At 39.2% G+C, this 12456-nt stretch overlaps 1 protein-coding gene across 1 annotated transcript in view; it reads left to right on the top strand.

The window, feature by feature from the left end:
- ass1 (argininosuccinate synthase 1) overlaps positions 1 to 12456 on the top strand; it is a 70296-nt gene that overhangs the window by 4516 nt on the left and 53324 nt on the right. Inside the window, exons 3-8 of the mRNA XM_061876356.1 lie at positions 1167 to 1235; positions 1317 to 1505; positions 3618 to 3674; positions 3757 to 3831; positions 6321 to 6391; positions 6475 to 6505. Of these exons, the coding sequence (XP_061732340.1) occupies positions 1167 to 1235; positions 1317 to 1505; positions 3618 to 3674; positions 3757 to 3831; positions 6321 to 6391; positions 6475 to 6505 (492 nt within the window). The remainder of the gene's footprint in view (positions 1 to 1166; positions 1236 to 1316; positions 1506 to 3617; positions 3675 to 3756; positions 3832 to 6320; positions 6392 to 6474; positions 6506 to 12456) is intronic.

The following is a 12456-nucleotide window of genomic DNA, read 5'->3' as shown; positions in this document are numbered from 1 at the left end:
GCGGGCGGGCGGGCGGTTGGCGGGCGGGTATGGTCCTGATAAAATGTTGGTTCGGGTGGATGACGACTTTGGAGATGGGGATGCGGATGATATAATTGCCTATCCGCGCATCTCTAGTATATATGTATGTATGTATGTATGTATATGTATGTACGTACGTGTGTATGTATGTATGTATGTACGTACGTGTGTGTATGTATGTATGTATATTATATCATCTACATGTTCATTTATTGTTAATATCAGCTTACTTTCTGTTATAACATGTTCTATCTAATCTTTTGTTCAAATGTAATAAACACTTATTCTTCTTTTGTTTGATACTTTACATATGTTTTGGGTAATTCGACAAATTTTGCCATCAATCCAATACCAGGTAGTTACAGGGTTATACATTGGTCATTATTAAAGTTCTCCCATGTCCAGGGATGTATTTCATGGGTTTATAAACAATAAAATGAGACAAAACATTTTGTGATAATGAAAAATATTCATGTAATCCTTTTAGTATCGACTATGCTGTGCTTTTGTACTTGGTATCGTTACAGTACTCATTGCAAATATGTAAACAGGGTGTGATGTAGGGGTCCCGCCTCTTCAATGTAATCAAAATGGCAGCCCCATAGCGCTTCTATCAGCACACAAAAGCCAAAACTTTGTTTGCAAACAGAGGCATATTTGGCTTGATCTAAATGGTAGTAGATCGAAAAGGTCGCAAATAGGAGTAAATCGAGGTTCCACTGTTGATTATCACTGCTGCACAAGCTGTACACTGACTACTCTAAAGTGTATCCCAACTTTACTATGTATTGTATTGTCTCTTAAGATAATAAAAGTGATTGCTGAGACTACAGTGAGCGGCGTGGCTCGGTTGGTAGAGCGGCGGTGCCAGCAGCTTGAGGGTTCCAGGTTCGAACCCCGCTTCTGCCATCCGCGTCACAGCCGTTGTGTCCTTGGGAAAGACCATTCACCTACCTGCTCCCAGTGCCACCTACACTGGTTTAAATGTAACTTAGATAATGGGTTTTGCCTTGTAAAAGCGCTTTGAGTTGCTAGAGAAAAGCGCTATATAAATATAATGCAGTACGGTTGGGTGCATTGACAGATTTTTTAACCTTTGCACCACTTCCACAAAAATGACTTTAATTGCGATTTTGTCTCTGCAGGCCAATATTGGACAAGATGAGGACTTTGAAGCGGCTAAAACAAAGGCAGAAAAACTAGGTGCCAAAAAGGTATACCAAATATAAAAAATTAACACCAAAAAAATATTTTAAAACACACTGACGGCATTCCCGGCTGCTTTTCTTGTGCAGGTTTTTGTGGAAGACCTTCGCACAAAGTTTGTGGAGGACTTCATCTTGCCCGCTGTTCAGGCCAACGCCATCTACGAGGGCCGATACCTGCTGGGCACGGCGCTCGCTCGTCCCTGTATCGCCATTCGCCAGATTGAGATTGCACAGCGGGAAGGAGCCCAGTATGTGTCCCATGGGGCCACAGGGAAGGTAATGCTCAGCTGGCTTTGTTGCCATTCATTGCTATCTGTTTCTACTCTGCTACTATGTTGCCAAATCATTTTGTTTTAGCATTTTCGCTCTATTTCAAGTCAGTATTACACAAGCCACATGCAGCAGGTCCTGATCCACATTAGGAATGTTGGTCCTTGATGGAAATATGCACCTGACTGTATTTTATTTAATTATATTATGACTGAATTTCACTTTCAATGCAAGACATAAAGAGACAAATAAAATACAACTTTAAGCTTCAAAATTAAGACACACAGCTCCTGATTACTTCTGTTATTAGTATTAAAAATAGAGGCAATAAAATACACTTTGGACTACATTTTAAGAGGTGCCCACAGTCTGTCTTGAAGGTCATTCGTGAAAATACTTAAAAAAATAATATTTTCATAGCCACACAAGGCTGAAATGTAGCTTTGGCTTTTAGATCTTAATCTACTAGCAGCTCGCCTCCTGATTTTTGAAGTTGCTCACCAAATGCCTCGCCATCCATCCATTTTCTTCCGCTTGTCAATTAGTGAAGTGTGAAGTGAATTTTATTTTTGTAGCGCTTTTCTCTAGTGACTCAAAGCGTAGTGAAACCTAACATCTAAGTTACATTCAAACCAGTGTGGGTTGCACTGGGAGCAGGTGGGTAAAGTGTCTTGCCCAAGGGACACCACGGCAGTGACTAAGATGGCGGAAACGGGGATAGAACCTGGAACCATCAAGTTGCTGGCACGGCCACTCTACCAACCGAGCTATGCCGCCCCCATTAAACTCTTAATACTTCTATAATTGTTAATTTTCACAGTATTCCATTGTTGAATGAGACATTACCTCAAAGAAAGTTTGTGAGAAAGTTGCACTTAACAAGCTGATGAGTTCAAGGACCGCCGAAATTAACAAAACAGCGCTCGCCAAATACTCTCATCAGTGACGCATGTTTAATATAAACAATGAGATTTCGAACAATTAGGAAGGTTTGTGTCATGTTTGTCCTCCTAATATGTATTTTTTCCCTTTTATCTTTTTAAAATTTGATAATTTTTTGAAAAGGCTCAAGGGAGCCAGAGCTACTAAACAACAGAGCACTGCAGCACCCTGAGCTAACGCGTCCAAAAGACGGTGCAATAGCACAAACAATAACACACCCTTTCAGTGTCTTTGATTGATAATTTTTTTAAACTATCTGCCTTGTGGCTGTCAGGAAAGAAAAATCCATAAAATAGCACCGTTTTATAAGCCATAAGTGTTTTTTTTTTTTATTGTTTCATTACATTTGGATATATGTGTTGGTTTAAATGATATTCATGACGTAAGATAATGTATTATGTCAAAGGGGGCAGGAAATGATAAGATTTTCTTCATCCTGCTCCTTCTCAGGTATTGTTGTGTGAATTTAAATTGTATAATTAAGGTATAATTGTGTATTGTTCAAAATTCACGTCAATGAAGGAGATAAATAAAAAATGAAAATGAAAGCGTAGGAAAAAAGTAGCAATTTATAGTCTGGAATTTACGGTACTCATTTTTTAGTTTATCATTGCATTTTACTCTAGTTGCTGTATGAGAAAATGGCGTTGCGGAAGTAGCAGCTGGTTGCAGCAGCTTTTTATGTCCTCCTTTGTGCTCTTAAATGTTTCCCTCTCGTTTTCAATTGTTGTTTACTTTTTGAAGTCTTTGTGGGATTAATAAAATGTATCCTATTTTTTAAGTGTGCATGTACTTCCCCCCTAGAGGGCGCCAGAGGACCTCTGGAAAGATGCAATAATAAAAAAAAAAGTATCAGAAATTGGTACAAGTTTGATTTATTTTCACATCATTATTATCTCCATGTCCATTAGGATTTAACACCCAATTTGGCTGAGTAACTTAAATGACTCAGTGAAGCATGTTACTGACACACAAAACACAATCACTTGCAAGGCAACCACGGAATTAGGTTGTGCAAACTCGACCGTGTGTTTACACGAGTGAACTTTAACCAGTAGCTGAAACAAACTGTAACAGTAGTCAGAAATATATCCATCCTTTGTTTACTCGCAATAATCCATCACAATGTGTGACTTTAAAGTTCACTCACTATTATTCTGTTTTTGTTTTAAATAGGGAAATGACCAGATTCGTTTTGAACTGGCATTCTACGCTCTCTACCCTGATGTTAAGGTAAGTTGATTTGACATCTGCAGGATACAGGCCTCACTCAAATAGTCACAAACTCACCCACTTGTTGGTGTGTGCCATTCAGATTATTGCACCCTGGAGGATCCCGGAGTTCTACAACCGCTTCCGTGGGAGGACAGACCTGATGGAATACGCGCAGGTAGATGATAGATAAATGGCCGCCACAGTACTGTGTTCTCTTGTTGTTGCGTTCTTCTTTGTTTCTTGCATAGAACAAAGAGCACAGTGTATCAATTAAAATTTATTGTGTGTTAAACATACCTGGCCAATAAAGCTGATTCTGATTCTGATAGGCCCTGTTTACACTGCACACCAAATCTGATTTTTTTTACCCTCAAGTCACTTGGATCAGATATTTTTTGCCAGTCTAAACGCTCCGAAGCGCTTCAAATCTGATCTTTTTGCATCAGATTCAGACCTCATCGGGAGGTAGTTTGAATTAAATTGAAATCTAATCTTTTGAAATGTGACTTTAGTCCAAACAAAAGCCTGGATAATTATTTTGTCTTGGTGGGCCAAATTTAGAGGAAAAAATTGGTCTGTAGGCTGGTATATCTATTTTTAGGAACACTGATACAAAACCTCACAATAATGTCTGAATGTTAAAAACGTTATGACAGACCGCCTTAAAAAACGGAATGGAATATTAAATTGTTTTACTAAATGAGACAACCAGAATGTACATGAAAATAAAGAATGTGAGATTTAAAATATTAACTAAGAACGATAAAACCATGAATATTGACAACATATGAACGACACACCCCCTCTCGATCAACAATTTTACAATCTAGCGAAACGCAACAAAAATGCAACAAATACAGCGAAATATGAACGCAAAGGGTAAAAATAACCTCACCTACTATCTGATATATCACTAAGCTTTAGAACTTTGTTGTAAAAATCTTCTTCCGCGTCTGTCCCTGACACCCGCATTTCAGGCTGGCCACTCTGGAAACACTCTGTGGAAACGCTCCACACCCACACTGCTTGGTGCCTTGTCTGAGCTGCTGTGATTTAGATTACCATAGTAACTATTATATCTGCAGAAGCGCAGATTCTAACCATTGAAATACTTTGTATAGTTAAAGACTTAGGGTCTTTTAAAAACATCACTGCACATCATGATGGCGGCTACAGTTTCCATCCTAAAGATCTAAAAAAATTATTTGGGAATGTCCAGCGGGCCAGATTGAAAAGCTTAACAGGCCGCATGTGGCCCCCCCCGCCGTAATTTGCCTAGATCTGATCTAAACGGCAATACGACTTGAATGCGACCCGTACGTGACTTTTCCGTCAGCTTTGGCCGAGCTACGTTATCCGTGTGCACAGGAAAAGACACAGCCCGCCAGCAGAAGAGGATACTTCATCGAAACATACAGTTTTGATGAGCAAAGTCTTATTTCGGCAGCCGAATTTTCGGTTTATCACTAGTCAATAGTGCGCAAATAATAGGCTATATGTAATATATGAATATACAGTACAGGCCAAAGGTTTGGACAAACCTTCTTATTCAATGCATTTTCTTTATTTTCATGACTATTTACTTTGTATAATGTCACTGAAGGCATCAAAACTATGAATGAACACATGTGGAGCTATGTACTTAACAAAAAAAGGTGAAATAACCGAAAACATGTTTTATATTGTAGTTTCTTCAATATAGCCACCCTTTGTTCTGATTACTGCTTTGCATACTCTTGGCATTCTCTCAATGAGCTTCAAGAGGTAGTCACCTGAAAATTAAGTACATAACTCCACATGTGTTCATTCATAGTTTTGATGCCTTCAATGACAATCTACAATGTAAATAGTCATGAAAATCAAGAAAACTCATTGAATGAGAAGGTGTGTCCAAACTTTTGGCCTGTACTGTATATTTTGATTCCAAAGAAATAAAGGTTGTTGAAGGACCGTAATTGATGCTCTGGCGTATTTGCTTACTTGTTACGTACATTGAGTAGGATGTTTACGTAAGTGACTTGAAAAATAAAGGTAGCGTAGATCCACGCTAAATAAGAAACTTCCCAAATATATAACACTTTCTATCCATTCACTTATTACTTTAATTATTTTCACGTAAAAAACCCAACACTCATTTTTAAGGTGTGGTAACTTTTACTTTATTTTATTATTCAAAGAATAAAAACGAGCCACTTTCTTGTTCAATTACGAAATCTAGTAAACTTCCTTTATTTTCACTTTATCAAACTCTGCTTGCAAGTGACGTCGAGGCCCCATTGGGGCCTGATAAAGATCACATTTTACTTGCAGTGTAAACAGTCTGCTGGAAAAAATCAGATTCTGGAAAAATTGGCCGTTTTGGCCTGCAGTGTAAACTTAGTCATATTTATGTCATTCATAGTCTGTTCTTTTTGACCGGCAGATTGTCTTTCAAAAATGTGTCCACTAGAGGGCGGTAACAGCATTGCATTTGTAGTTTGGGCCTCTTTTTAAAAAAAAAAAATAAATAAAAATAAGCTAAACATGTATTGGTAAAGCCAATTGGTAATTTTTGCACAAAACATCCTAAACTAGAGTCCAATAGTCTTGTTTCCATAATTTCCAACCCGTCTGGATGTTCCACTGTGTACTTACCTTATCTGCATTCTCTGTCAAACGCTGTAGAAACATGGCATTCCTGTGCCCGTCACTCCTCGCGCACCGTGGAGCATGGACGCCAACCTCATGCATATAAGGTGAGCCGATATGACACATGCAGGTGTATGATACACTTTATATCTTGAATCTCTGAATTAAGTGTAGCCTTTTTGTTCAACAGTTACGAATCTGGCATCCTGGAAAATCCCAAAGTAAGAACACATTGAAATAATACACAAACATACAGTCAAACTTATTTCGGTGGTCACTTGACGATATCTGCCACAAAGTCTCCCCCGTAGAGAAAATTAGTTTTAAAAATTAGACTAGAACCAGACCCTCACAATTCAGTTGGATTTCGATTCTTGGGGGAAACAATTTGATTCCATACCATTCTCATAAAATAATCTTTGATATATAGGTTATAACACAACCTTTTCAAAACAGGTTGCTGGTTGCAAAGCTCCTCTTGACTGCTGACGCACAATTTATACGCTAAGTGTTGGCCTAAAAAACATATTTTTAAAAAATTAACTTTTTTTTTTTCCATTTAACTAAAATCGCAGAATATTAATCAAACTAATAAAAGAAAATACAGCGACCCCACCTGCGACCAAATCTGAGCTTTACAGTACTTACAATAGAAATGTACTAAGCAATTGAGAGGATATTGAAATTAAAACCAAAAATGTATAAAAACAACAACATTTGTTAAATATTTTTTAATCCATTTTTTTTCTTTAAAAAAAGTGACTAGAAAACCTTTTTAGTATTTTTACTAAATCGATTCTTGAAATTTTGGAATTGGAATAAATAAAAGTCATTGTTTATATCGATTTTTTTCACAAACCTTGTCTATAATGGCCACTTATTTTGTATCGTAGTCTGGCCATATACTGTACAATAGTTGCCACTAAGATTTAAATTTCTGCCATGATGTTGATATAGGCTAGCCTTACCACCAAATTCCGCTCAGTGTATTTAATAATGATATTAAATGTTATTTGTAATACATTTTACATTCCAGAAAAATGTCAATTTGCTGTGTCATTTTAGGTGTTGGCTGATTGATACTTTTATTAGTAGATTGCACAGTACAGTACATATTCCGTACAAAAGTTTTTCAGCTTGTTAAAGTCCGGGTCCACATTACGTAATCAATTCGGATAACAGATATTCTTGCTTAAAAGAAATAAAAACAACAAGAAATGTTAGACAAACACATGAAAAAAAGAAGAAGCTCCCATGATAAGAATTTTGAACATAAACTTTTTAAACTGATTTTGAATGACACCACTATCAGATTCTTGGAGAAAATTCCACAAGCCTTGGGGTATTGTGTAGGGCGGTGATGTGCTTTTTGAGGTAGACTGGAGCACTTCTACGGAAGCACTGATGAGGTAATATTGGATTCTGTAGCGGATATGTAACCAGTGAAGCGTTTGGAGAATTCAATAACTTTATTTGATTAGGACAATGCATATTGATCAACATTGGAGCAAATGCATCACTCCAAATATGGCAGAATTAGCTACAATTGCTATCTTTCATCTGTTTTCCTAAGGCAGGCACCATAAAGACAGACATATTTCCGAACAACATACATGACAAGACACATTACAATAAATATTAACAATAAAAACAAGGTCCCATACTGTGTGCATGTTACACATTACTGGACTGGGTTTTCTTTAACCACTATTGTAGTGTTTTTTGAAGGTTGGGTAGTTTGTAGTATACACTAGTAGCGTGTTCCATGCCTGTGTGCCTCTGATAGAGACAACCATTTGACCAAATGTAGTCCTGTGTTGCTAGATGGTGTTGACCCTGGTTAGCGCTCTTCAGATAACTATCCATGGTTAGGGTAAAGGAGCACGTGCGGTCCAAATAAATTGTGTGATTAATTTGCGCATGTACATGATTAATGCGATCATTTTTGGCAATTAATCACATGAGTTAACTCCATCCATCCATTTTCTACCGCTTATTCCCCTTGGGGTCGCGGGGTGCCTGGTGCCTATCTCAGCTACAATCGGGCGGAAGGCAGCGTACACCCTGGACAAGTCGCCAACTCATCGCAGGGCATGATTTAACTCGTTGTAGTTGTTGCTTCTTCCAATAACGTAGGAACTCTTTCTAACGCTGCAGAATACTCGTATACTTGGTGTACTATCGTCTCTACTTTCGTTTCAGTTTTAATGCTTATACTTCTGGGTAATGTAGTTATTCTACAACTACCAACACACTTGTACGTGGGATTAGATAAACCGCAAAAAGGCATACAATTCAACTGGAGGAGAAGAAGAGAGGTGTACTTGCTTGGATTAAAGACTAATATTAAGGACAAAGCGTTTTATTTTAAATATAAAATCATCTGCATTTATTTTGTTTGTGTTGTACATTCTGTCTTGCTCCACCAAAATTGCTTTGGCATTCAGCAAAAATTGATGCATTTGCTGCTAGGAGACCCGTAGCGTTAGAGATGAGAGGTCACTTAGATTTAGACTTTGACTGAGACAAACTTTATTGATCCACAATGGAAATTATTCCACATAGTAGCTCATTTACAAAGGATGAAAAGTGTAAAGTGGGAAAGGATAATGCAGGTATGAAGTAGACTAAAATGTACCATCGTAACAATATAAAATATAACACGTATGTAATATTTACATATTTACATATTATATACCGTATTTTATGGACTATACGTCGCTCCGGAGTATAAGTCGCACCTGCCAAAAAGCCACAATAAAGAAGATAAAACAAAAAACATATATAAGTCGCACTGGAGTATAAGTCGCATTTTTGGGGGAAATTTATTAACACCAACACCAAGAATAGACATTTGAAAGGCAATTTAAAATAAATGAAGAATTGTGAACAACAGGCTGAATAAGTATACGTTATATGATAACCAACTGAGAACGTACCTGGTATGTAAACAATCTGTCACTCCTAATCGCTAAATGTCTTATGTGAATGAGCTAAATAATATTATTTGGTATTTTACTGTAATGTGTTAATTTTAACACATAAGTCGCTTCTGAGTATAAGTTTCACCCCCGGCCAAACTATGAAAAAAACTACGGTATACAGTATATAATATATACTGATATCTTCCTTCCATCAATTTTCTACCGCTTGTCCCTTTTGGGATAGCAGGGGGTGCTGCATCCTATCTCATCTGCATTTGGGTGGAAGGCGGCGTACACCCTGGACAAGTCGCCACCTCATCACAGGGCCAACACAGATAGACAACATTCACATTCACACGCTAGGGCCAATTTAGTGTTGCCAATCAACCTAACCAATTATATTTTTATATAATATATACAATATATAACAAGCAATGAATCTGCTGGAGTTTTACTGCAGTAAACCTTTGTTTATGGTTGTTCATTGGTCCTGGACTAGATTGACCGTGGTAAATTAATTTCCAGTAAAGTAGGGATTATTGATTTTAGATTTAATATTTTCATAGCTTAAAATAAAAACAAATTAAAAAAAACTGTTTAAAGACTTCAAAATAAGTTTTTAACATAATGTGAGCGCTCTAGAAATGAAATAACACCCCTATGGTCACCTTTACACTCGTTTAGTTATGCTGTCCAAGGTTTAGCCAATCTGATTATTTTGGTCCCACCTAGTGGCAAATACTACTGTTATATTTATTTATTCTGGCTACTGAGGCATTTGCATGCTTAAAAATGTTAAATTTAGGGCAGAAATATGTAAAATATGCTTAAGAAAAACAAACAAAAAAAGTCTGTAATAGGGTGAAGTCGCAAATGCCCATGTGGCGAGGGACAACTGTAATGGGGACATGCAAGTGGTGCACTTGGTGGAAGTTAGGGGTCAGTTGTTAGTTTGTTTACTTTTTTTAAGACAGGGGTCGGCAACCCGCGGCTCCGGAGGCGCATGTGGCTCTTTGATCACTCTGATGTGGCTCAGCTGCTAAATTGCCGACCCCAACGATTATTCCGGGAGGTTTCCGGATTTTAGTGCCTCTTTCTCAGAAATCACCCGGGTATAACATTCTCCAATTTTCACCTGGACTTCAATATTGAGGGTGTGCAGTGATTGCAATGCCTTCAACCTCCTACACGCGCCCGCTTTTACACCACGCGATCTGCGTGCCGACTGATCACGTTTAATATTCAGCCTGTGTTAAGACACGAAAGCTACTGCTACACATACTTAGTCAACAGCCATACAGGTTACACTGAGGGTTGTAATATAAATAACTTTAACATTTTTACTAATATGCGCCACACTGTGAACCCACACCAAACAAGAATGACAAACACATTTCGGGAGAACATCGGCACTGTAACACAACATAAACACAAAAGAAAAAATACCCAGAATCCCATGCATCCCTGAGTCTTCTGAACTACATTATACACGACCGCTAGCACCAACACCCCCCCAACCACGCCCATCTCAACCAACGCACGGAGGGGTTTGGGGAATTTGGTGCTAGCAGGGCTATATAATGTAGCCCGGAAGAGAAGGGATGCATGGGATTCTGGGTATTTGTTCTTTTGTGTTTATGTTGTGTTACAGTCCGATGTTCTCTCGAAATGTGTTTGTCATTATTGTTTGGTGTGGGTTCACAGTGTGGCGCATATTAGTAACATTGTTAAAGTTGTTTAAACGGGCACCCTCAGAGTGACCTGTATGGCTGTTAAACAAGTATGCCTTGCAATCGTTAACGTGTGTCTGCAGAAGCCTCATATGACACGTGACTGGGCTGGCAAGCTGATTGAACGTGTGGTAGAGGGCGCCAAAGGCAGCGCCTTCATAGGATGCCCTTATTATTGTTGGTCGAGGGAAATCCCGTCAACATCCATGAGAATAGTTGATCTGACATTCGGTATTCTCTCGGAATATTCGGAAGGGTTTTAAGTGTGATGCTGTCTTGCGGCATTCATATAAAACTTGCTGGCCCCACTATCATAAAATGTTCATACTAAGGTGCAGGCTGCGTGTCTGAGACCACTGGTTTATATGTAGCACAAAGTAAAAAAAACTCTGTATGCAGTGTTATTTCATTTTAAATTTCAAAGAGTTTTGCGGCTCTCATTTTTTTCTTTATTTTGTGAAACTGGTCAAAATGGCTCTTTGAGTGGTAAAGGTTGCCGACCCCTGTTTTAAGATGAACTTGCCATACAATATGAATTGTCTTGGGCTTTCTTCCATTATGTTTGTTTTGGCAACCTCTGTATAGCCGCCACTTTTGCTGTTTCCCGTGAGTTGTTGTTAAAGACAATTTCACGTCTACTTTACTATTTACAAAATGCTGTCGAGGTAAAGTACGGTTGTTTTAGCTGACAAGATTTGGTACAAACGTCTGCTTATTTTCTAAATATTAGCGCTAATTTAATTTACACCAGCAATGGGAATGTAATGCTAAAATCATTGCGTATTATTCCACACAATTTATTTCCCTCCGTGTGACAGTGGGGTAACTGTAGGCATATTCCCACCCACACAAGTGCCACCACAGACAAACAAGTGGTGAATGTGATTTTTACCAGGGGTCAAAGCAGTACATGCAAGTTGCCCTCGGTGACCCGCAAAGCTCCCATCTCACGACGGCGACGTCTGTATGTGTGTCTCTCTCCTCATCCAGGGTCCTCGCCGGGCCCTGGGAAGAGTCGGGGACACACAGACACTGACTTGTCGTAAGCGACGCTTCGACTAATTCCCGATTTCATGGGAGCCGGAGGAGGAGGAGGCGGGGAGGGAAGGGTTAGGGCATTGCGCCCAGCTGGGGCCTCCTGGGTTCGAGCCTCCAAACTCCTCGGGACCCTCATTGTTCCGCTGGTGTTTGCGGCGCCGCGGGCTGCGACGTGGGAGGGGAACCATTTCAGCGTGACACCGTGACACCAAAATGTCACCAGTAACAGTAAAGTACAAAGACGGCGCACCCAGACAGATGAGTCTCCCTCCCCCTGCCCCACTGTTGTGGACAGGGTGTCACAGAGCGGCGAAGGAGTGCTGGAGTGGCGATGCGCCGTAACTCAGACCTCTATCGCTTGCCCTCGCCGTCCCTTTCCCACCCCATCCACTGCCTCCGAGCGCTCGGACCGCTGAGAAATGTTTTTGAAAAGAGTGAGACGAAGGAGCTCAAAAGCATAGCAATAAATGATAGCAGTAT

This window comes from Nerophis ophidion, linkage group LG17 (assembly GCF_033978795.1).
Source record: "Nerophis ophidion isolate RoL-2023_Sa linkage group LG17, RoL_Noph_v1.0, whole genome shotgun sequence".
NCBI lineage: Eukaryota > Metazoa > Chordata > Actinopteri > Syngnathiformes > Syngnathidae > Nerophis > Nerophis ophidion.
The sequence above is the reverse complement of the archived record's forward strand: the minus strand, read 5'-3'. Positions and strand labels throughout refer to the sequence as shown.